General features: G+C 51.6%; 2 protein-coding genes across 4 annotated transcripts; both read right to left on the bottom strand.

Moving 5' to 3' along the window:
• Nucleotides 1–1,885: 1,885 nt before the first annotated feature.
• Nucleotides 1,886–3,821, bottom strand: EXOSC5 (exosome component 5). Its single transcript, XM_053931795.1, has 6 exons — nucleotides 3,673–3,821; nucleotides 3,182–3,295; nucleotides 2,516–2,636; nucleotides 2,291–2,432; nucleotides 2,133–2,222; nucleotides 1,886–2,050 (listed from the first exon to the last, which is right to left on the bottom strand). Exons 1-6 carry the CDS (start codon nucleotides 3,776–3,778, stop codon nucleotides 1,958–1,960), a joined length of 666 nt encoding a protein of 221 aa, XP_053787770.1. The 5' UTR covers nucleotides 3,779–3,821; the 3' UTR covers nucleotides 1,886–1,957.
• Nucleotides 3,822–9,088: 5,267 nt separating this feature from the next.
• RAD17 (RAD17 checkpoint clamp loader component) lies at nucleotides 9,089–24,007 on the bottom strand. Of its 3 annotated transcripts, none has more exons than XM_053931617.1 (16): nucleotides 23,799–24,007; nucleotides 20,768–21,013; nucleotides 20,122–20,205; nucleotides 19,263–19,419; nucleotides 18,642–18,778; nucleotides 17,483–17,535; nucleotides 17,266–17,391; nucleotides 17,108–17,177; nucleotides 16,398–16,506; nucleotides 14,148–14,345; nucleotides 13,615–13,700; nucleotides 13,216–13,362; nucleotides 12,649–12,795; nucleotides 11,825–11,945; nucleotides 10,554–10,611; nucleotides 9,089–9,531 (listed from the first exon to the last, which is right to left on the bottom strand). In XM_053931617.1, exons 1-16 carry the CDS (start codon nucleotides 23,829–23,831, stop codon nucleotides 9,339–9,341), a joined length of 1,965 nt encoding a protein of 654 aa, XP_053787592.1. In that variant the 5' UTR covers nucleotides 23,832–24,007; the 3' UTR covers nucleotides 9,089–9,338. The 3 variants fall into 3 exon arrangements, with proteins under 3 accessions (XP_053787592.1, XP_053787593.1, XP_053787594.1); XM_053931618.1 differs by having other exon boundaries at nucleotides 14,205–14,345; XM_053931619.1 differs by lacking the exons at nucleotides 20,122–20,205; nucleotides 20,768–21,013; nucleotides 23,799–24,007 and having other exon boundaries at nucleotides 18,642–18,791; nucleotides 19,263–19,344.
• Nucleotides 24,008–24,102: the final 95 nt, after the last annotated feature.

Below are 24,102 nucleotides of genomic sequence, written 5' to 3'. Positions count from 1 at the left end.
AGAGAGCCCCGGACCCACAGAGAGACCCACAGGGACCCACAGAGAGACCCACAGAGACCCATAGGGACCCACAGAGAGACCGGACCCACAGAGACCCACAGGGACCCACAGAGAGACCCACAGAGAGCCACAGGGACCCACAGAGAGACCCACAGAGACCCATTGGGACCCACAGAGAGACCCACAGAGAGACCCAGAGAGCCCCGGACCCACAGAGAGACCCAGAGAAACCCACAGAGAGCCCCACAGGGATCCACAGAGACCCACAGAGAGACCCACAGAGAGCCACAGGGACCCACAGGGACCCATAGGGACCCACAGAGAGACCCACAGAGAGACCCACAGAGAGACCCAGAGAAACCCACAGAGAGCCCCGGACCCACAGGGACCCACAGGGATCCACAGAGACCCACAGAGAGCCCCGGACCCACAGAGACCCATAGGGACCCACAGAGAGACCCAGAGACCCACAGAGAGCCCGGACCCACAGAGAGCCCCAGACAGCCCGCACCCACAGAGACCCGGGACCCACAGAGAGCCCGCACCCATAGGGACCCCAGCACCCACAGAGACCCCCGGACCCACAGAGACCCCCAGAGAGCCCGCACCCCGCCCCTGTTCGGCCCTGCTCCTCCTTTCTCCCCGCCACGCTCCAGCGAGGCCGCCCTGGGGCTACTGAGGAGTTGTTGCAGTGGAGGGGAGGCGTCGTTTTGGTTGCGCTTTAAAATAACTTTTACTCCGTAAGGGTTGGCACCGCGGTGACGGCCCCGGTTCCTCATCTCGCACCACCACCCCCACTGCACCCCTTTATTGTCCCCCGGGACGGAGCCCAAAGCCCCACTGAACCCCGGCCCACGCCCCTGCTGACCGCTATTGCCCCCCCAACACCCCCACTGCCCCCCGTTATTGCCCCCAACACCCCCACTGCCCCCCCACACCCCCACTGCCTCCGTTATTGCCCCCCAACACCCCCACTGCCCCCCCACACCCCCACTGCCCCCGTTATTGCCCCCCAACACCCCCACTGCCCCCGTTATTGCCCCCCACATCCCCACTGCCCCCCTTTGGCCCCAAATACCCCTCCACCACCGCGCATGCGCGGCCAGAGGCGCCAGCACCGCCCCTCGCACCACGTGACCCAGCCCAGCACCGCCTCCCCATTGGTCGCGGTGGCCCAAGCCCCGCCCAGGAAGGCCTGCAGTCGGCACGCCGCGGCGCCGCCATGCTCGGAAGGTCAGAGCGCGGCACAGCCGCACCGCACCGCCGGCAGCGCCATCTCCGGTGAGCGGGGAACGCCCCTGCCGCCATGTTAGGTGTGCCAGCACAGGTGTGACACCCCACAGCCGCCATGCAGGGTGTGCCAGCACAGGTGTGACACCCCGCACCCGCCATGTTAGGTGTGCCAGCACAGGTGTGACACCCCGCAGCCGCCATGCAGGGTGTGCCAGCACAGGTGTGACACCCCGCACCCGCCATGTTAGGTGTGCCAGCACAGGTGTGTCACCCCACAGCCGCCATGTTAGGTGTGCCAGCACAGGTGTGACACCCCACAGCCGCCATGTTAGGTGTGCCAGCACAGGTGTGTCACCCCACAGCCGCCATGTTAGGTGTGCCAGCACAGGTGTGACACCCCACAGCCGCCATGTTAGGTGTGCCAGCACAGGTGTGACACCCCACAGCCGCCATGTTAGGTGTGCCAGCACAGGTGTGTCACCCCACAGCTGCCATGCTGGGTGTCCTGCCAGGCCCGTGCCCACGCCGTGTCCGTGTCCCCACCCCGGGGGTCTCGGGAGCCACCAGGCCCCAGGACATGCATCCCCACAGCTGTCCCCGTGTGTGCCCCTCTCAGGACCCTGTGGGCACGGGACGGACTCAAGAGGCAGAGTGGAGGGAAAACAGTCCTTTACTGAGGGCTGGGGGCCCAGGCCAGTCCAGCTGCCCGCGGGGCGTCCCCAGCTCAGCACTTGGAGTAGCGGCGGCGCACGGAGTCGCGGTAGAACTGGAAGATGGTGCCGGCGGCGCGCTGGGCCGCGGCCAGGCACTGCTGCGTCTGCAGGGGCGAAGGGCTGGCTGTGAGGGGCCCCCTGTGAGGGAATCCCGCGCCCCAAACCCCGCCCCGGGGAGCCCCTCACCTCCTCCACAGAGCAGCTGCCCTTGGTGGTGGCCATCAGCACCTTCCTGTCGCTGCCGGCGATGGCGAAGGTGAGGACGGCGCGCGCCTCCTGCGGGGACAGGGGTCAGGAGGGCCGGCGGGGCACACCCGGAGCAGGGCTCCCCCCCGGGGGCTCACCTGCTCCTGCCGGGCCGTGGGGTCCAGCAGGATGGCGCCGTCGGGCTGCAGGGCGCAGGTGACCCCGCAGAAGAGGGCGGCGAGGGGCAGCCCCGCGTCCAGCAGCGCCATGCAGGCGGCGTTCAGGCAGCAGGACAGCAGCCGGGCGAGTCAAGGCACGCACGGCACCGACGGCTCCCGGCCGCCCCCCCGCCCCCGGCCCCGTCCCACGCAGCAAAGGATACAGAGCCGGCGTCGCTGAGCACCTGCAGCACCAGGGAGATGGCGGTGCGCGGGTGCAGCACCCCCAGCACCGCGGCCTCGCACGTCTGCCGCAGCAGCTGCTCCCGGCTGCGCTCCAGCACGCCTGCGCCGCGGGGCGGAGGGCGTCAGCTCGCCCAGCGCCCCGCTGCCGCGGGGCCTTCGGGCGCTCCGGGCTCAGGGGAGGAGAGCCGAGCCCAGCGGGCAGCGAGCCGGCGGCGCCCCCGGGCACGGCCAGCCCCGCTCGCCGGAGCCGCCCGGGCCGCAGCAGCCCCCGCACGGGGAGCTCCCCGCGGGGATGAGTCCCGGGAGAAGGGAGGAGCAGCTCGGCACAGCGCTGGGCGGCTGCGGCTGGAACAGGGCCGGCAGCGAGCCGGAGCAGGGACAGAGGCGGCGTGGCACTAATTAGTGACCTCGTCACCCAGCAGCAGGGAGAGCGCTAATTAACCGCACCGCTGGGCACCCCGCAGCAAACGGACGCCGGTGCTTTTTGTTTGCTAAAATGTGGCAGTAAGGAAGGGGTTTGGTTGCGCTGGATTTGTGGATTTGCCACACAGCAAAACCGATTTATAGACCTGTAATTAAACCGAATTTGGCCACTCTGGGGGAAAGAACCTGTTTTGGGACGGGGGCAGAAGGGCAGGTCCCCACCTGGCAGCCCCACCTTGGGGCGCAGCAGCACCTCCAGCGCCGCCCGGTCCGGCAGCTCCTTGCTGAGCTTGGCCTCCGCGGGGCCGTAGAGCCCGGCCAGCACCGAGGTGTCCCCTGGGCACACAGAGCAGAGCTCACCGTGAGGAGGCCGCGCCGGGAACGGGCTGGGAACGGCACCCCGGCCAGGGGAGAAGGGGAGCCCCGGGACGGGCAGCACCACAGAGCCTGCGGGAAGGGCTGGGAAGGAAAGAGGGGTGCCGGGAAGTGGAGCCGGGATGGGCCGGGAAGGAGAGTCTCGGGAGGGGAAGGCTGGGAAAACGAGCCCCAGTGAGGAACGAAGCGCAGCCCCGGTGAGCGGAGCCACACGGACTCTGCGGGATGGGGCGGGGAGACCGAAAAGCGGAGCCCTGCGGACTCTGGGGGATGGGGCGGCATGGGGCGGCATGGGAGGGGATGGGAAGGGGAGCCCCGCGGAGCGCAGCCCCACAGACCCTGCAGGAAGGCGGCCGAGCCGTCGGGCCGCGAGAGCAGCCCCAGCTCGCAGGAGAAGGGCCGCAGCCGACACTGCCCATCCGCCACCTCCAGCTCCGCCGCCATCACCGCCGAATCGCCGCTTCCGCCGCCGCTTCCGCTTCCGGGCCGCGCGACAGCCAATCAGCACCGGGCGTCGCGACAGCCAATCAGCGCCGGGCGTCGTGACAGCCAATCAGCGCCGGGCGTCGCGACAGCCAATCAGCGCCGGGCGTCGCGCTGGGCCGGGGCGGAGGGAGGGGCCAGTGCGGGAACAGCCCGGAAACAGCCGGGCCTGAGAGACGGACAGACGGACAGAGCGGGGACAGAGAGGGACAGAGCGGGGACAGGGGGACAGAGAGGGACAGGGGGACAGAGAGGGGACAGAGCGGGGACAGGGGGACAGAGAGGGACAGGGGGACAAAGCGGGGACAGAGAGGGACAGAGAGGGACAGAGAGGGACAGAGAGGGACAGGGGGACAGAGAGGGACAGGGGGACAGAGAGGGACAGAGAGGGGACAGAGAGGGACAGAGAGGGGACAGACGGAAGGAGAGGGGAAAGAGGGACAGAGAGGGACAGAGAGGGACTGAGGGACAGAGAGGGGACAGAGGGACAGAGAGGGACAGAGAGGGACAGAGGGACAGAGAGGGGACAGACGGAAGGAGAGGGGAAAGAGGGACAGAGAGGGACAGAGGGACAGAAATGGACAGAGGGACAGAGGGACAGAGAGGGACAGAGGGACAGATGGACAGAGGGACAGAGGGACAGAGAGGGACAGAGGGACAGAGAGGGACAGAGGGACAGAGAGGGACAGAGGGACAGATGGACAGAGGGACAGAGAGGGACAGAGGGACAGAGAGGGACAGAGGGACAGAGAGGGACCGAGGGACAGCCCGCAGGGACAGCCGGGCCGGGGCCGGAGGCGCTCTCCCGGAGCTCTCGGCGGGAGCTGTGCCGCCGGGAACGGACGCCCGTCAGCCCGCGGGGAGCGGCAGCGCGGGCGACGCCCGCTGCTGATCCGTTCTGCGCCGTGCTTGGAGAATCCCTCAGGGAGCTGTTCCCTTGTCCTGGCATCCCGCAGGTGCCCGTGGCCGAGGCCTGGCTCTCGCAGGGCGCTGCCGGGGCTGCAGGGCGCGCAGGGCTCCCCGCCGGACGCAGGAATTCGGCTTCGGGAGCCTTCCCTTGTCCCGCTGGCGCACGGGACCGCGCCCGGCCCGCAGGGGCTCCGCGTACGGATCCATCCCCGGGCCTGGCGGGGCTGAAGGACAGCGCAAACCTCCCAGCACCTCCTCTCCTCCCGCAGCTGCTCCTCCGTGACCCCTGGCGCCCACCAAGGCGCTGCCTGCCTTGTTCCCAGTCCCCGTCTGTCGGAGCCCAGCACATCCCTCTGGCTGCCCTGGCTGGCTCCAGACCCTTGCAGGGGGCTCAGGGACCTTGGCACCAAGTCAAAACCACCTGTGGCTTCGATTTCAGCCCGTGGAAAAAGCTGCCAACTCTGTGTGAGGAATTACAAGCCAAGAGGGTTTGAGTAGTGTGGTACTTGAATTAACACAGGGTGGAAAAGTAGAATTTTGGGGTTTTTAGAATGGGGTTCAGGGGTACAAGATGGAGGGATTTGGGCGTGTCCTGGCCTTCTTCTCCTTCTCCTTGCCCTCCATGCCCTGGTGTGATGGTGACACTTTTCTGTTGGTTTTGGATAGGGACACACTGTCCAACATAGATGTTAGATACTGGTGCATTGTTATAAACAGAATATACATAATTTTTGATATAAAAGATAAACACTGCCCAAGAGGGCACAGCAGATGGCCGGCCATGGCCTCCTTGCTAGCCAGAGCTCGGCAGGTCAGAGAAAGAATGTTTAGATAAAAAGAAATAAACAACCTTGAAAGCACAATCGGACACATTCCAGACCTCTTCACTGGCTTCGGGCTAAGGGAGACAAAGGAGTTTTACAGTCTTGGGGTCATCAAGACTTCACAGAGACCCTGACACCCGTCCACATCCCAGCACGTGAGAGCTGCCCAGGGCAGCAAACCCACACCTGAGCCGAGGCTGCTGCACCGCGGCAGCGAGCTGGGGACATCGCCTGTGGCCCTTTGAGTTCTCCTGCCCTCCCAGGGTCCCTGCTTGGAAAGGACTGATGATTTCCCTTCACAAAAATGGATGTCAGCAGTGGCTTGACTGGAGGGTTCTGAAAGGGGGTGGGAAGTCCTCCTGGCAAAACGCGATACGGGAATCTCTGCCCATGCTTAGGAGTCACTTCCTCAGGGCTCCATGCGGGATCTCCCACGGCCTGGGAGCCTGGCCAACGGTGGGCACGACGGAAAGGCCCCCAGGAGAAGGGGGAGACTGTGCCACGGACATGCCCTTTTATTTCCTCCTCGGTTTCCTCCTCCTGACCCTCCAAGGGCGCCGGGATCTGCAGGGCCTCCACCTCTGAGGTTGCCGGGTGACCCGGGCGCGGTGCCGGGGCGATGCCAGTGGCTCCTGCTCGGGGCCGCCGCCGGGCCGGGCCTGCCCCGCTGGGTCGGCTCCCCAGGTCCTCTTTCAGGGGAGAATCTTTTCCTGTTGTCCAACCTGACCGTCCCCGGTGCAGCTCAAGCTGTGTCCTCTCCCTCTGTCCGTGGTCACCTGCAAGCAGAGCCCGACCCCCACCTGGCCACAGTCACCTCTCAGGGAGCTGCAGAGAGTCAGGAGGTCACCCCTGAGCCTCCTCTTCCCCGGGATAAACACCCCCAGCTCCCTCAGCCGCTCCTCACAGGACCTGTGTTCCAGAGCCCTCACCAGCCTTGTTGCCCTTCTCTGGACATGCTCCAGCCCATCCATGTCCTTCCTAAACTGGGGGCCCAGAACTGGACACAGCACTCCAGGTGCTGCCCAACCAGTGCCCAGCACAGGGGAAGAATCACTGTCCTGCTCCTGAATGCTGGCCACAGCATTCCTGGTCCAGGCCAGGAGCCATTGGCCTTCTTGGCCACCTGGGCATGCTGCTGGCTCGTGTTCAGTCACTGCTGACCAGCACCCCCAGGTCCCTTTCACCCAGTCTGAAGCCCAGTTCTGTTCTTCCCCCCCGGCAGGTGGGACAGTGCTGAGGAGCCAGGACGGCAGGGGGGCCGCACTCACACCTGATCCTGCACCTGCCTGTGCTGCCAGCCCCAGCCTCGGCCCCACCCCACGTGTGGTTACCTGGGCACGGGTTCCTGGGGCCGCACTGGCACTGCACAGCACTCAGCCTCCAAACAGAATAATGGGTTTTGTGTGTGCCCAGGGGGTGTTTTCACCTGAAAGAGGTTTTGCACCTGTCCTGGCTTGTAAAGTAAGCATCTATTCTATTTGCCATCTGTTGGGCAGTTTTCTTATCTCTTCCAAGAACAATGTCTCCCCCGGGGAGATATCTTCTGTTAATGGGCCATTGAGTGGCTCACTGCATGACTGAGGAAGTTACATCATCCCATTGTGAGATGCTCCACCCAGAGGGAGGAGCCAAGCATCCCTACCTGCATAAAATCAGCATTTCTTGAGACAGCAGCTCAGCCTGTTCACTGGATTCCCAGAGGAAGACCAGGCCCATCTACTCTATCACCAGACCTTCAGAGAAAACTACACCCTTCTATGGGACCATTGCTTCAGCAGCATTTCATCTGCCACTCCAGGAGCAGGAGGAGCAGCCACCATTTAACTGGACTATCCCCAACACCCTGACTCCTCAGGGTGTCAGGTTTCTGACTCTATCAGTAGTTTTGTTTGTACTAATTACATTTTTTTTTAATTTAGTTTTTTCCTAGTAAAGAACTGTTATTCCCATATCTTTGCCTGAGAGCCTTTTTATTTTGAAATTGTGGTAATTTGGAGGGAGGGGGTTTACCCTTTCCATTTCACGGGAGGCCCTTGCCTTCCTTCACAGACTCCTGTCTTTTCAAACCAAGACAGCACCACAGCTCTGCACGCTGCAGCTCACAGCGCCAGTGGGATTGGGCAAGCGAGCACTGAATTCTGCTGTTGCTCTGATTTTTAAAAGTGTTAACTTTTCTTTTATAGTTCTTTTGAAAGTTTCCATATGTTTTTATTGGACACAAAATGAGTACACAGAAGTTTGGTGAGCTCAAGAGAGAAAAAGAGACAATTTTATTTCTGACCTCGCACTATATAGAATTCCAGAGGTGACAGTGGGTTGGAGGATGGAATTGCCACCTCTCCAACCACACTGGTCAAACCAACAGTCCATCAATTCTCTCCTCCCACAAAGAGGAATGCAAAACAATCATTGTTTACATAAACAGTGCATGAAAACTCTAGTAGGAATATGTTAACATTATCAGAGAGCTAAAAAAGTTTTATAAAAACTTTAAAACTTTCAAAAGAACTATAAAAGAAAACTTAACACTTTCAAAAATCAAAACAACATTCTGCCCTAACAAGAAGGCTAGCACAGCAGCTGCAGTTACCTGCTGCTACTGTAAAGAAAGCTGAAAAGATACAATAAAGGAGGGTGGGGGTGTGCTTGCAAGATAAAAATTAGTATTTTGGGCCTGGTTACTTGTGCTGGAGGCACCCCTGGAACAGCCCATCCAAACCCTGGGGAGGAGGAAAAGGGTTGATGGTCATTAACAGCCAAAGTCATTCTGATTTGCTGTAATGGGTGTGGCTGTAATGGAATTTTAGACTTAGGAGTGAAATTTCTCCCTTCCAAATTAAGCAATAGCTGCAGTTGAAAAGAGAACACCTGTCCCTTGAGGGAGGACAGGTACAGACTCTTTAACAGCACTAATCCAAGGTCAGGTGGATAAACACGTGTTTTCTCTCACTAAACTGGCTGTAAGCAATACAGAAATGCCAACAAACACCACACAAAGCTGCTTTTCCTCTCTGCTGTGGTATCACTAACAACAGCACTCGATCATGTGTCAGCTACCAAACACAGGATCATTGTTTCCCCCAGCACGACTGCAAGTCAAGGAGAAAAACTGCACGTTTAACTTCCTACAGAGTACAGCTTCTGCTTAATTGCTGCCTTTTCCCCTCTAAAAGTTATGAAAATTTTTTTCCCAGAGGAATACAAAATAGTCCATGGTACAACATTTGTTCCGCTTATAAAGACATGAAGATCTTATTTATGTCTTCTGTAAGACAGAGTACAAAACAGTAGGAATACAGTAGAAGTTTTCTTTACATCATCAGTATGGTGACTTTTCAGGTGTAAATTTCAGCCTCTTCTTTCCAGAAGGGCTAAACTTCCCGACAGCAGTTTTTTTTTTTTTCAGAAGTGTGACTTTGAATAAACCCTCCAAATGCTGACAGCTTACAGAGTGTGTACTCAGGAAACACACCGCACAATTGCAAAGTCTATTAAAACGTGTAAAAACACAAATAATTTAAGACTGACACTGCTGATCTCTGGTGTCTTTCAAACTGATTTCAGCCCTTTATTTCTCTCTGGTTACCGCCCTCAGGCAGCGTCATGGCTCAGGAGAGGCAGGAAGTGGCTTGCAGCTGAGAGCGGGGCTCGGAAGCTCTCTGCATGCTCACAGCAGCACGGGCTGGGCTCCCAGCCCCCGGCACAGCTGGGCACAGCTGGGCACAGCTGGGCACAGCTCCTCAGCACCGGCGGAGCCACGGGCACGGCACGCGGCGCCTCCCGGCGTCTCAGTCACTGTCGAACTCCTCGATCCTTAACTCCTCCTCCTCCAGGAGGGCCTGGGCTGCGACGGGCTGGGGCTGGCTGCCGGGCAGGTCGCTCCCGCTGGACTGGCTGGAGGGGAGCCCCTCGGGGTCGCCGTCGCCGTGGGGCAGCTCCGGCAGCCCGGGGTCCTTGTCGCCCAGAGCTTCCAGCTGCAGCCTGCAAAAGCACCAGGGCAGCACGGCTGAGCTCGGCTGCTGCCGCTGCCCCAGCAGAACCTCGTTCCCTCCGGCAGAGGCACTGCAGGACTGCCCAGGAACACATCCGAGCAGGAGCCCCTGAGGAAGCAAACACCTACGTTTCTCTGTGCTACGGTTCCTGCACACTGAGCAGATGGACAAGGGTGACAGTGCTTTCAGCAGGACGTCACCCCTCAGACACTGTGACACCCCACAAACTTAGTGGTGCAGATACAAAATGTGAGTATCCACAGGTGTGCTGCATGGAAACTTAAAAGGGACAAGGAAGTTACGATTAATTTGAGAAATTTCACACCTTGTGGCACAGAACAGGGGGATCACAAAGAAACGCACCCCTTAGGGACACTTGCCTTCCTCCCTAACAACCAAAATGGCTTTTAATACAACAGCTGGGGAACAGGGTGGTTCTTGGAAATACAGCCTGGAAATTCACATTAAACTCAGCAGCAACACCAGGGACAAGTAGGGGATGCTCTGTCAGATGCCTCAATAAACTACGTCCTACTTAGATGAACTTGATTTTTTGCTAGGAACACACCAATTAAAACACTAAATTCCAGAGGCATCACAGCTCTAGAAGTGTAACTGGGGCTCTGCTGGGGTAAGTGAAGTCTCTGACCCAGAGGGCTCACAAGAGTCACAGCAGAGCTCCTCTGTCACCCATGTCACCCCTGGGGCTGCACATCCAGCCTGTGAGGAGGCCACTGCAGTCCCACAGGGAAAAACCCGGGGATTTCAGCAGTCAGCAGCTCTAGCCTGATGAGAAACCATGCATTCTGAACAAAGGCTTACTCTGAGTAGCCTTACAGGCAAAACTTCCACGAGATTAAATCAGTGCAGCTGTCTAATTCCAGACTAAACAGACCTTTAAAAATACCTTGTCTTTGAATGTCACATCACAGACTTATGTAATCAAAGGGTTCTCTCCCTTCATATATGACACAGTCTCACTCTTTAACTACAGGCAGAAGTTCAGCTTACCTCCCAAAATGTCTTTTCAGTGGCAGCCTCCCCACGTCCTGGATAAAAGCAATCTGAGCTAAGAGCAAAGAACCACCAGTATCATATTAGGTAGATCATAATGAACAGACAGCTGAACATACTAGAAAATAAACAATGACCTCAGCCGAGTATTCCTGTATATATTTGAAATATTTTAGATACCAAAACACCATGCATGTAATGTTTTTTCCCCCAAACTGTTACAGTTTACCACAACATATTTACAGATGGTCTGCACACAAAATTCCAAATCCCTGGTGTTCATCCCCTGTGTATTTATCATGTAGTGCTGTTATTCCACAGCCTACAAAATTCACTCATCCTGATGTCAAGGCTGTAGTTAAGACAGGATGCTTTTTGTTAGAAACAATTAACAACAGCACAAGTGACCCAGCTCTCTAAATACTAATTTTTGCACTATGTACCACACAAAGTAAATTTTTCTGCAAGAACTGTTTTACTAATGGATTATCTCAGATTTAACTTTTTTTAAACACACTGCAAACTGGAATTTCGCTTCTTTTATCTGTGAAAGGCTTTTTGAGCTGTCACTGTTACTGGAAAGGTGTAGGATGATATTTACAGGAAAATGGACATGTACGAAATGAACCAGCCCAACCTTCTAGACCTAAAGAACGAGGCCATCTTTGTAGATAAAAAAGCTGATGTTGCAAGAAGAAAGAAGAGGCAGAAAAGTTGCTGACAGACATAGGGGTGTCAAGCCCAGTAAAATGATGCTTACAGCATCTACCAATTAGATTAAGAAAAAGATGTGTGCTTGCCTCGTGGACAAAGCAGAGCTACCAATCAAACAATGCACGACTGTGTAGATCAGGTATAAACTATGTTTAGAGGCACAATAAGCAGCTTTTGCTTGATTCACACTGAATTGTGCAGAGTCCTTTGTCTTCTCTCCTCAGAAAGGCATCAGTAAGCAATGAAGATTTAGTCAATTTTGGCTACTAGGTTTACAAAACTCTTCTCATCAAGTCCTCCAGCAAATATCATAAAAGCCCTAAGTCTAGAGAGCACCTTAATCACTACAGTTTGACCAACCTAGCAGGGCAGCTTTAATTTTGGCTGTGGTACTGGAAGTGTCTTTGGGCACCACCTACACAACATTTGCCAGGAGAATGTTTTATGCTGAGGCAAAAGCATAAGCAGTATTGACCTTTTGGCTTATGAAATTTGTCAGTATGTTTCAACTGCAAGGAGAGTCCAAGATCAAGAGGTACCTTGCTCCATCCTACCTTGGTTTCTCATTGGGTTTGCTAACATAGCAAGATAAGGCAGCAGCTCTGTCTGAAGGCACTCAGGTGGTAAACAGAAGCTTGAGAACAGAGATTTTGCAGCAACGCAATTTTCCTGATACTGTAAGAGTTGGGGGGCGAGGGGAGAAACACAAGTGAAAAACCTGGTAAAACATTAAGAATGTAGAAGTTCATAACACACAGACTTTCCTCCTGCCTGCTACTGAAGAATGAGGCCAGATTAAGAGAATGTAAGCAGTTAACATGCCAGTCTTGAAAATGGTACAATCCCTGAACTTTGCCTTTTACTGGGCATTAAAATTAAAAAAAAAGAAAAAAAATCCTTTATTACAGAATTCCCAACCCACCCAGGCCAATGCTTTTTGCCAACATAAAAGTTCAAATGTAAAAAAATGCCAAGACCTGCTGTGTCACCTGAACAAGTTATTTCTGATAAACCATAATAGCAGACATTTCTTAAACTTATACAGCAGTGCTTCAAACTGCACAAAACCAGACTCAGTCCTAGAAATACTTAACAGTACTTCAACTCCAGTCGTCTCACTCGTAATTTAGGATTAAGGCTCTCCCAGGAACATGCCAACTTGGACACAGGCATCAGACTTTATCAGTGGCCTCCAATTTATTTTTACATTAAAGGAGTGATGCAAACTGCTCTTCTAGCAAGTGCTTTACCCAACCAGATTATCTCAAAATAGGGTATTTGACAAGTTTAGCACTGTGATCTAATTTGACCTATACTACTCAATAGTCCCACCCTAAGGGGAAAGGAATTAAGAAAAAAAGCAAAGGCAAGGCTTTACCTTCTTATTGATCAGAAACCACTGGGGTTTATGTAAGGGTCGGAACCCCATGCCCCCCTGCTGGTGGGCAAAGGCTCTGGAGGTGTTGGAGTGGATCACCCCTCGGGTAGCCACCGAGGCACTGTAGCTCTCCATCACAAGCCGTGCCTGAGGGAGAAACGGGGCCTTGGGTGAGCTCCAGGCAGCTCATCTGCACCAAAACACACTCAGTGACTGCACTGGCACAGCATGCACAGCATTTTAAAGTTCAGATTACTGCAGAACTTGTATTCAAAGCAGCTAAGAAGAAAGAAACAGCTTGATTCCTTCTTAGTACAAAGGTATTCTACTCAAATGTAGAGTATTCTACAAACACTACAACCCATTGTAATAAAATGCTGACAGAAGCTGGACAAAACATTGCCTCTGCATCTCCTCTGCAGCTGATGTACTTCAGCATTCATTTACAATTCAAATCCCTCACACCCTAAGACTGCAGCAAACTTTAAAAAACGCAGTGAAAAGTTGAGAGGCTCAATGTCAAAGTTCTTAAAGACAAGAGTGTGCCTATAAAAAGATGACACTTACACTCCAGTTACTACAAAGGATATCAGCAGTGCTCAAATATTCACTGGCTCTCACTACATCATCTATGTCAGAAAAAAAGTCCATGTAGTTCTGGTGAAGGTATAGATTGAACATGCTTCCAGACATATGTGATTTCTCCACAATTTCCTGTTAGGAAGAAGCAGATTTGGACTTTACAGGTGGGTAAGGAAACGGATCCTTGTATAAAAAGCTGTGATACATCCGGGCAGGGAGCTGGAACACAAGGCCTGTGCAGTGATGCCCAGACACAAGGAGCTGGGTCCCTCCCAGATGAGTGATTCCCTAGCCCAGACTGAAGGCACACCAAGTGAGCCCAGGAACAAACCCCATGTGCTGGAGGATTTGCACCAGTCCCCCGGGGCCCAGCTGCACGAGTACCTCAGGCTGAATGAGCAAGGTGTCCCGGTGGTGTCCGGACAGGTGAGCAGGCAGCTGAGGGCACTCTGCTTCTGACACTGCTTCTCCTGGAAAGGATTGCACAGGATTCAGCCTCTACGTTCACAAATGCTGCTAGCAACTGTCAGCTCCACCAGCAGCTAAATGATAGCATTTTCCATTCTCAGAAAGCTCTGGGACAGGCACAGGTACTTAATTATTATAGTCAATATAACACAGTCATCAACACACAATTAGTTGCATTAAGCTTCATATAACAAATCTAATAAAATAATTGTTGTATTCCCTCACCTCACTACTTCTCCTCAGTTGGTTTTGGAGCCAGTATTGGGAATTACTACCAAAATGTGCACAGCCAGTGGCAGGAGGGACCCTGATGTAGCTGATTTTATGCTGTTGTTACTGACCAAACATCCCAGACAGAGCCCATCCAAAGCCTTACTTTAGCAACTCCAGCTGGTAGCAGCTGACATGCTTTCCCCACTGAAAGGGAGAATAAGTCAAAGTTTTCTTACTTTTGCAATAAATAATTTTCCCCAGAGCATGGAAAAGAAAAATGGATGCATCCTTGCCACCAATAGCTTGTATCTCCTGGTCTTCTGAGGTATCGCATTTACTTTTCTTTCTTACTTTGGATACTCCTCCTTCCTCACATTTTGTTGTGGAGCACTTCTTCTTCTTCTTTGACCAAAATTCTTTCTCCAATGAGCAGCCTATTAATAAAATAAAAAACAAAATCAAGACAGAGTACATGATTCTGCAGAAGTTTTCTATAACGCTGTTGCTGATGTTCTGTGTGAACAAACAGTACTAATAAAGGGAACAGAACAGGCTATGAGAAAACTCATTTATTAGGAACACAACCCAGTCACCTAAATTAGCATCATTCATTACCTTCATTCCACTTCTGTCCCTTAAGCCACAGCTGAGGTACCCCAGTACTTTTTTGAATAAACAGCTGTCTTTGAAAAAAGCATTCAGGCTTATCCCTTCTAGTTCTGATACATACCCCACTTGACCACGTTTAGTATTTCACGTTTCTGAAGCACAAGTACAAATATATGTAAATTATATTTCAGTTACATCCTGTTTACTTATCAATTTTGTCTTCTACTGGCATTATCTGTACAATAACCTCCCTGAAATACAAAATGGCAAAGAAAACCTTTCATTTAGGTGATTCTTCCAACTGCCTGCTATCTTCCATGAAGTTCTGAGCTTCATCAAATACATAATAATAATTAAGTAATTATTAATAATAAGTAATCAATAATAAGTAATAATTAAGTAAAATACTTAATAACAAAACTCTTATTCTACTCTAAGTTAATAAACTTGAAAATTTTCACCCACAATTTCATTTTGTGGCATTTAAATGTTCCTTGCTGAGCTAAGACAAATTATCCTTTAGGTATTTATTTTTCTTTTCTCCCACAATTGCCATGGATCTGTTTTACCCATTAACAGTGTTACAGAAGGAATGTATCCATGGTGCTTACATAGATACACACATGAAGAAACATACCTTACAGAATTAAAAACAAATCCTGCATGCTCAGGAGACCAGCAAGGAGATGGGGTATCTCCCAGACTTGCACATTATCACTGGCTGCCAGTCACTCACCTCACTGAAATACCTGCACAACTACAGATGTTCTGTTCAAACTCCTTCCCAGTGTTAGGGAAAATGTGAGAGGAGAATGCTCAGTGTGCTGTGGCTCCAGCAGTCCACACACCAAAGCTCTGAAGTCATACGCCTTTCTTTTCTCCCCAGCTCTAACTATCATGGTCTCACATTTCCAAGGTAACTTATTAAAAATGACACAAACTGGTTATTTTAACATTACTTAGATTTTCTGGAGGATGTGTCCAGCAGTGAGATACTGCATGTTTTTCTCATTCACTCATACTAATGGCATAATCAGCCCACTGAGAGCCATCCTCTGTTTTTTCTGTTTCACACAGACCAATCCAAGCCTGTTACACCTGAAGACATCAGCAGAATAATTGACCTCCAACATCTGCAAGTTAAATGTAGAAACTTTACTCTCTGCCTTGTGTAACATAACACACTGCCCAGCTAATTTCAATATACCCTAAAACTCAAAGTAAACATTCCCTATTAAAAAATGGGCTGTAAACTACCTTTAATCTTGTATTCCATGAGCACATTTGCAATTTGCAAAGCAAATGGGAGGAGAAAAATGTGTGACAGAAACAATACCATTACTAGCTCTACCACATACAGCAGAAGAGAATTGGCGAGTCTGTTTCCTTAGGCCTAAGTTTAATGTAAATGATGCCACCATTTCACAGTCCTGACAATGAACAACACACGCCAGAGTACTGCTTTTAAAAATGCAACTCACATACACCAGCTCCTTAACAACTACTGACTTGTAAAATGCTCATAAAATAAGCAGTTTGGGAAATGCAAAATCTGAGCAGTGAAAGTATCCCTTTCAAGCTAAGGCTGCATCATAGAAACTCTGAACAGCAAACACAAATAGCAAAGATACCGGGAAGAAAAGAGGGTATTTCATCAAATTACATCAGCACATGCACACGTGTCGTGGTTTAAGCCCAGCCTGCAAGAGCTGAGCCCCGCTCACGCCCCCACACACCCTGTGTTTATTCCTGCTCCACAGAAGCGTGTCCACAATGTTTTTGCAACTCACCCACCTGTGCTGCAGCTGTGAACAGAACACGTTTTCAAGCAGAAATGGTGAAAATATCACTTCACCTAACAAAACCATAATTTGTACCTTTTGTAGAGGAAAACTGAAGGCTGTTTATTGCACTTCTTATGTCCCCTGAACAACCTCTGCAAAGCAGCTCCAGAGAAGTTCTGTCAAGGGTGTAATTCTCTCTGTTCTACAAGGAAAAACAGCAATATTCAAAGCAATAGAAGAACAGGAAAAAGGGTATCTGAACATGGTTCTGGGAGCCCACCTATGACACACACCATGAACAGACACATGAGTGTCCACCATGTCCTCAAACCACAGCATACTATGACCTTTAAAAATTTTAATTTGTTTAGGTACACTGTCACAATTTATATAACAATATTAAAGAGAAAAATGCACATAACTCTTTGCAAGGTGTCACTCCATATGACATTGCTCATAATCAAAACAGTTCAGGAGCAATAAAAGATGCAGGTTCATGACCTCTTCTGGCCTTCCTGGCTACATGAAAGATTGTATCTCTTCCTATTATTTGTTTAACTTCTTTAGTTACTGTAATAACAAGAGTAATTTTCAGAAGCAACTTTGTAGACTTGGACCACAGATCAAGTGAAAGTAATCTTAAAAACAAGGTATCTGTCCAGCCTGTTCCTTGCTTTCTGTTGCCCTGGGGAAAACGTTTTTCCCTTTTGGGAGAAGTGTCAAAGACCAAATACAGTAACAAAACCAATATACTTCTATATGGTCCTAGCCCTGCACAGAAGTTATGAGCTTTGACAACTTACCATACTGGCTTCTGCTGCAGCTATTCGATTAAGAACTTTCATCATATTTGTCGGTGCAACAGGCTTGAAACTGTTGAATTCCATTTAAAAAAAAAAATTAATTAGTTTATAACCTCTCAGTTATTTGAACCATGTTTTATTGAGGTAGAACATCTCACCTAATATTGAATATACACAACTCCTCTACAATTTCAGCGGGGAAGAGTGACCTCTGGTTGCTGTCTCCACTGAAGTTATCTGAGATAATAAAGACCAGGGGGCACCTACTCCTACGAACAAAACTCCTGCATAGCAGAACGACAAAATGCAATGAGTATCAAACTCCAGCTTGGCAAGTCGCTGAAGCTCATAATTAACAACTTATTTGCCACTGACCTGAGGATTTCATGTAGGCTGCCAGGATCTCGGTAGAATTGGTTAGGAATGTCCTGTCCAAAACAAAGAGCTGCTGTCATGACACTCAGAGGTAAACAGTGTCCTGCACAGACTGACTGTCATGGCACACTCCACTGCCACACATTTTTAACTGCTGGTTTGCTTGCTGTCAGCTACGTTCAAACACAGCTGACACTGGACAGAGGAGCAGCAGGGGGAAACAAGCCCAAAGCACAGTCTGTCTCAATAAGGAAAAGGATCATCTACAAAGAAATGTTTTCTCGCTGTCTCAGCTCCCTAGGACACGGCCTGGGGTGATCACACTGCCTGTGAACAAGAGTTTCACCTGGAGGACAAACACTCCAGGAAGCAGCTCCCTTGGGGAAGAGGGCAGGACACCCATGTGAGGTGTCACAGGACCTCACAGGAAGGTGATTTAATAAAGTCAAGTCTCATGAGAATCTGCTTCCTGAATTCTATGGCACATCACATTACCCTGCCAGAATTTCTGTCTGTTTTGGTCTTGAAAGTGTACAGACAACCTGACTACCAATTTCTAAAATTTTATCTGGGGAAAAGAATTGCAAAGTTCAGAAAGAAATTGCTATTGAAACACGCTTCTACACAAGTACAAATAGAGCCTTTTCCTGTACCTGCTCACAAACCCTCAGTCCACACCTGTGCCTTAAACAACTCCACCTGCGTAAAACCAGGGAGAAAGTGCTAAATTTCAACTGCTCCTGCTTGTGCTCATTCCCATGTGTCCCCTACACTCTCCTGCACCATTAAAGAACAGGAACAGTGGTGTGCTTTCCACTCTCCTTGTTTATACACATACATATTTCTAGAAATTAAATCATCCAGAGACGTGGGAATGACTCCTCAATATTGATCTGCTTTCTGATACTCTGTTATGTGTTTCTGTGCTCACACCAGCCTCCCATTTGTGCCTCACTACTTGCTTCTGTGGCATAACTAACTACAGGTAGGACGTGGCTCTAGACTGCTGCAGAGACACAAAAAATAATGAAGATCTCATCTGCAGTAAAGCAGACTAACTTTGGGAAGCACAAATCCAGTATCTGAAGGTAGTCAGCATGCCAGTATTACAACAAAAAGGTACTGTTTTAAACACAACATTTCACAAGTTTTCACTTACTTCAATAAGAATAAGCTTTTTATCATTTTCTGAGGACTCCCCAAGCATCTGAAGTTTGTTATACTTATTTGCTCTTAAGAGAAAATCTTGAAAGAGAGCTGTTTGGGCCTGACTCGGAAACGTATGAAAATTTGAGTCTGAAAAAGAAAACTAATTAAAAATATGTATTCTATATTATACCAAGTAAAATATAAATACCCACACAAACTAATACCCACCCGTGCTGATTTCTGACAGCAGCACTGAACAAGCCCTTTGGCAAACATGTGACAAAAACAGGAGAATTTTTAAAGGGCTGTAATTCAACTGAGGACCCAGACAAAAACACTTACCTGTTTTAATTTATGTGGTTCAAATTATATCCAGGCTATTACAGAGCTCTCCATACTGATTTGAAGGGTCAATTATTTTTGACTAAACACTGAAAAAAACCTAAATCCCTTTCCAGATAAAAGCAACAGAAGGAGCATTGCTAAACACTAAGGAATGGACTTACATGGATGTGGATGTGATTTCATAAGTGACAGACAGAAACGAAGCAAAAGTACAAGACAGAAAACCCACAAAAGTAACTGGAATGGGAAAGAAAGAGATAAAAAGAAAAATCCCCAACAAACTTACCATGGCCAAACATGTTTCTCAAGTCTTCCTTTGTGAAGTCTAAAGAGAGTGGATTGGTCCATTCTTGCACCTGAAGGCCAAGATCTCTGGCCAGAATTTGGAGAGTTGCAGTTTTTCCACAGCCAGGAGGGCCAGTCAGCAGCAAGATAGGGCCACCCTGACACCGAGATACAAAACATAATCACAGATGTGATAAATGAAGACTGACAGTTGGCTAAGGATGGATGCTGGTTGAACTCTTCCTGTAGTTTCTCCGGTAATGATCCTCTCTCCCAGTGAAACCCCATCACACATTCTGTGCTGTTAATTCACCTGCTGAGTACTCAGAGAGAACCAGGCCAGGACTCTGAGAGCCTTACTCTGCTCCCAATGCCTCTGGTAAATAAAATGCATCTCACTGCCAACACAACAGACACTCACCTGAAGAACCAGCTCTGGAAAACACCAAAATTGCCAGGCAAGGCTGGCAATTTGTGTTTAAGAATGCCTCTTATCAACACTGAGATTAAAAGCATCCTCACCATCCTTACACCAGCTCAGTGCAACTGGGAAGTTGTCACGAGACTTAAAAATTAACCTGGCAGAGGTAAAATGCAGCTTCAAGCACTTACTGAAGAGTTGTGATTTACAACTGGATGCCATAAAACAGTATTTCTGAGCAAAATCAGAATCCACCTCTTAGGAGCATAAGCCCAGAATAAATGTACAAGCTCTAACCTACGTTCTTAGAGTATTTTTTACAATGCACAAGACACACAGTCACTAGCTCCCTCAGCTGAGGCTTCTCTCTGAACTTGAAATTGCATCCAGCTCGTTTGCATGGTTTGATGCCTCCAGTTACAGAATTCAGCAAGTTTACCTGCTTTGGCTGCCTCTGAAATATGTGCGTTTTTAACCAGGTTTCAACTTCCTCAACTTTCTTCTTTTGCACAGCAAGGTCGTTCTGAAACAAGGTTGAAATACGTGAAAGTTATATATTAAACTCTTGGTTTCCAATGACGAAATTAAAGAACAGAATAAATGCTGGATGAAATATCAACAGACATGCTGGTGTGTGTTCCAGTTACGTGTGTGCTCTGCAGAAGCAGTGCCACAGTTAAGGATGATCACCTCATCCTGTTTCACCAAACAATCAGTCTTCCACTCTTTGTAGTCAGGAAATAATGAGCTATTTATTATTCTTTAAGTGGTAACACTACAATCTTGTCTGTGTCAGGATGCATCGTGGCTATTGCTGGAGCTAGTCCTTTTTACTTTTTTTACTCTAATACCGCAGAGGTTTTTGTAACTTCTGCAGATCCCACACAGCTGGGTTTGCCCAGTGCTTGGGATAGCAGATACGTGTGGAATTCAGCGACAGGTTTGAGAGTTTGCAAGAGGAATGACAGGAAACAACATCTCCTGCTGTTTAATAACCCCTGTGCTTTGTGGAGCAGGGTGTGGTGAGAGGCTACGGACAGAGGCACAGCTCGTCCCGTGGTGCCAGCTCTGCAGCAGACACACACCTGGGTTTCAGGTCTGTGTCTCTCCACCCACGGCAGCTCCTCCTGGGCCTGGCTCCGGCCGGGCGCGGCTCTTTTCCTGGCAGCAGCTGTGGCTCTGCTCTTCTCTGCCACGGGGCTCGGGGCTCTCTGCTTCTGCCCACGGCCTCTGCCAGAGCCGCCTCTCAGCGGCCTCACGGCAGCTGCGCAGGGGCCGAGGCCCGTGCTCCCAAAGAAGTCATCAAAGGTCTGTGCCAGCCACTCCGCCACCTGCAGAAACACAAACCTCTGGGCAGCAGGGCAGCGTCCTCCTCCCCTCAGCTGGGCACAGCTATCCCTAGAAAATGGGACACCTTTGTCAAGTGTACACCGCCCCAGGCCACGCTGGACACTGGGCTTGGAGCAGCCCGGGACAGTGGGAGGTGTCCCTGCCATGCCTGGGTGGCTCTGGGTGGGCTTTGCTCCTTCCAACTACAACTGGTCTGGGGTTCTGTGATGAAAAGAAAAAGCTGTATTGTATCATTGTGCCAGGAGTATTCTGCAGCAAACTGGCAAATCAGAACAAGCTGAGAACTGCACAAACACATATCCAACCATATCCACATATCCAACAAGCTGAGAACTCCACAAACACATATCCAAAGAATTAAAAAATAATGAAAAAGCAGCTTACTCAGACCACTTTTATGTGATGGTAATGTTCATGCTGTCTCTGTGTAGTCTTCAGTATGTGGCACTTTCCCCCCTCTTTTAAAAAATATTTACAACGCAACCATTTGTGCATAAAGGTTAGAAACATTTGGCAGAGGAAGTTCCTGAGGCAGTGCAGTAAAATCGGGCAGTGTTTGCTGCTCTGGGCTGAAGCAGAGCCCATGCCAGGAGCAGGAGCAGTGCCGAGCAGCACTGGACTTGATTCTGGATTGGAGGAACAAATATATTATTTATATTTATGCCCTGGGCCAGGGCAGCAGACTCAGCCCCGGTAACGCCACAGGGGCAGCCCCTCGGTGTGGGGCAGCCCCTCGGTGTGGGGCAGCAGGCTGGCTGCCAACGCTGCTGGGTGAACACGTGAGGGACAGAGCAGACACTGCAGCCCCAAAAGGGCTGGGAAACCCTAAAGCAGCAGAGCAGAGGGCTGGCAGGACACTGAGAGGCTCTGCCACTCCAGCAAGGCCCTGTTTGCAAAGCCCCCCGTGGGAAATGAAGGAGGGGGGTCGCGCTGCTTTTGGGGTGAATAATGCTGAAACCAGCCTGACTCCTCCATCCCAAAGTTCCACATCCTCAGAGGGAGCTGAAGCTGTGTCAGAGCTGGAAAATCCCCAGAGAAAGGAACAACCAAGTGACACCACTGAGAGCTTCTGCAGAGCTGCTGAGCTGGCCCAGCCTGGCACATCTGACCCACAGGGCAGCACTCCAGGCTAGCAAAGCCCCGTCCCAGATTTTAACAGCAGTGTCTCCTGACATTTCCCTTCCTGGGGGCTGCGGGGATTCCTCCTGCAGGGGGATGATGAGATCTCAGTGCTCCAGGCTGAGCCAGGTGCACACAGCCTGGGCGAGTAACATCAGCCTCTGCTCTGCTCCTGCAGCCTTCACACAACCACTTCAGCTCCAGGAGTCACAGAACCTTCATGGCTGGAAAACAACTCGACCGCCACCGTTTCAGTTTTCTCACAGGGAATTCATGGCTTGGCTTTACCTGTAAGGTCTAAAGAATTCTCAGTTACTGAGCACTGCTCACTGCCATCCTTTCAGTCACTTGTCTCAGCCCTGCTGTGGCCTCTGGGGTGCTGTCACAAACCCTCACTACCTGCCTGCTCTGAACCTTCTTCTACTCCCCAGCCAGTTACAGCAAAATCCACGTTCAGCTGCAGCACAGCAATTACCAACACCCTTTATTGCACCCTCCCTCCCAGGAAGAGACCCAGCAGTTACTGTTTCACCAAAAGTCAGTTGTTGTCCTTCATCCATTGCTCAATCCACTGCACAATCTGATCCAAATTTCTCTCCAGGTCCTCTGGAGTGTTGCTGGGTAGCTGGTGTACAATCTCCTTTTGATAGGACAGCACAGCTTCCTCACACAGAGTCTGAGGAAGAACTAAAGGCCAGCCTTCCCTTCACGTTCCCACTGCTCAAATAAGGATATTCACGTTCCCGTGCACTGGAGCAGTGGTTATGGTGCCTGCTCTGTGCACGGAATAATTCTGGTTCAGATCTCTCTGTCTAATCATTACCAAATGATACCTGGCTGCCTGTTGCCCTGATTTTTAACAACGTTCAGTTTTCTTTTATAGTTCTTTTGAAAGTTTTAAAGGCCTCATGAAACTTCTTCAGCCTCCTGATAACGTTTACATATTTGAGAGTCAGAGTTCCCACACAATTTCATGTATAAATAGAAGAGTTTCGTGTGTAAATAGAATAGTTTAGAATATTTCTCTGTGGGCGGAGAGAAATGATTGACTGATCTTTGTACCAGTGTGGCTGGAGAGGTGGCCATTCCATCCTCCAACCCACGGTCACCTCTGGAATTCTATAACCGCCAGATGCTCGAATAAAACTCTCTCTTTTTTCTCCTTTGAGCTTACCAAGCTTCCGCGCGCTCACTTCGTGCCCAGCAGCAGCACGAGGCTGTGCGAGGCTCAGTGGGTCTGCGCAGCCCTGTCCTGTCCCGCTGACCAGCTCCGGGGCTGGGGCCGACCCAGCTGCACCCAGCGCCCTCGGGAGGGGCCGGCACAGCCGGGGCTGGGCGTTTTCCGCAGGTTTTTTTTTTTGGGGGGGGGGGGGTGTCTCTCCTGCACCTGCAGCGGGAGCTCTGACGCGCTGCGCGTGCCGCTCGCTCCGTGCCCCGTCAGTGCCACCCGCGCTGCGCTGGGCCCAATTTCAGCCCCGCTCAACACCCCCGTGAAAGCGGGGGGCGTCCCTGCCGCGCGCAGTGCCACCAAACGCAATCTCCCGCTCCGCAAAAACCGCAACAACCGCCCCGGGAAAAGGACAGGCGGCCAGCACAGAGCCCGCGGAGGAACCACCGCGCCGCCGAGGGCCCCGTCCCCACACGCACCTCCGCCGGCCTTCCCGGGCCGCTGCCGGACATCCCGGGCCGGGGGGAGCCTCGGCCTGCGGCCCCGCTGCCCCCGCCGGGCCCAGCCCGAGATCCAGCGCCAGGGGAGCTGGTGCCCCGCGGCTCGGGGTGGCTCGGTGCTCCGGGGAGAGGCAGAGCGCCCGTGTGTCTCGCCCCGGAGCGGCGGGGCCCGGGGCTCCCGGGCGGCTCCCGGCGCTCCGCTCCCGGCCCGGCCGCGTCCCCTCGCACCGCGCCGCGGGGTCCTTCCCCTCCGCCGGCTCTTAGCTGCCCGCGCCGCGCCGGG

This window comes from Vidua chalybeata, chromosome Z, assembly GCF_026979565.1.
Source record: "Vidua chalybeata isolate OUT-0048 chromosome Z, bVidCha1 merged haplotype, whole genome shotgun sequence".
NCBI lineage: Eukaryota > Metazoa > Chordata > Aves > Passeriformes > Viduidae > Vidua > Vidua chalybeata.
Note: the sequence above shows the minus strand (reverse complement) of the source record. Positions and strands in the feature narration are given on the sequence as shown.

Excerpts from the sequence above, each read along its gene's own strand:
- EXOSC5 (XM_053931795.1), bottom strand. The coding sequence starts at position 3,778 with ATGGCGGCGGAGCTGGAGGTGGCGGATGGGCAGTGTCGGCTGCGGCCC. Across the intron at positions 2,637-3,181 it reads CCCCAAGGTGGGGCTGCCAG|GCGTGCTGGAGCGCAGCCGG; the intron begins GTGGGGACCTGC and ends CCCGCGGCGCAG. Across the intron at positions 2,051-2,132 it reads GCAGCTGCTCTGTGGAGGAG|ACGCAGCAGTGCCTGGCCGC; the intron begins GTGAGGGGCTCC and ends TCGCCCCTGCAG.
- RAD17 (XM_053931617.1), bottom strand. The coding sequence starts at position 23,831 with ATGTCCGGCAGCGGCCCGGGAAGGCCGGCGGAG. Across the intron at positions 18,779-19,262 it reads GAGAAACATGTTTGGCCATG|ACTCAAATTTTCATACGTTT; the intron begins GTAAGTTTGTTG and ends TTTCTTTTTCAG. Across the intron at positions 14,346-16,397 it reads TCAGTTTTCCTCTACAAAAG|GCTGCTCATTGGAGAAAGAA; the intron begins GTACAAATTATG and ends TTTTATTAATAG.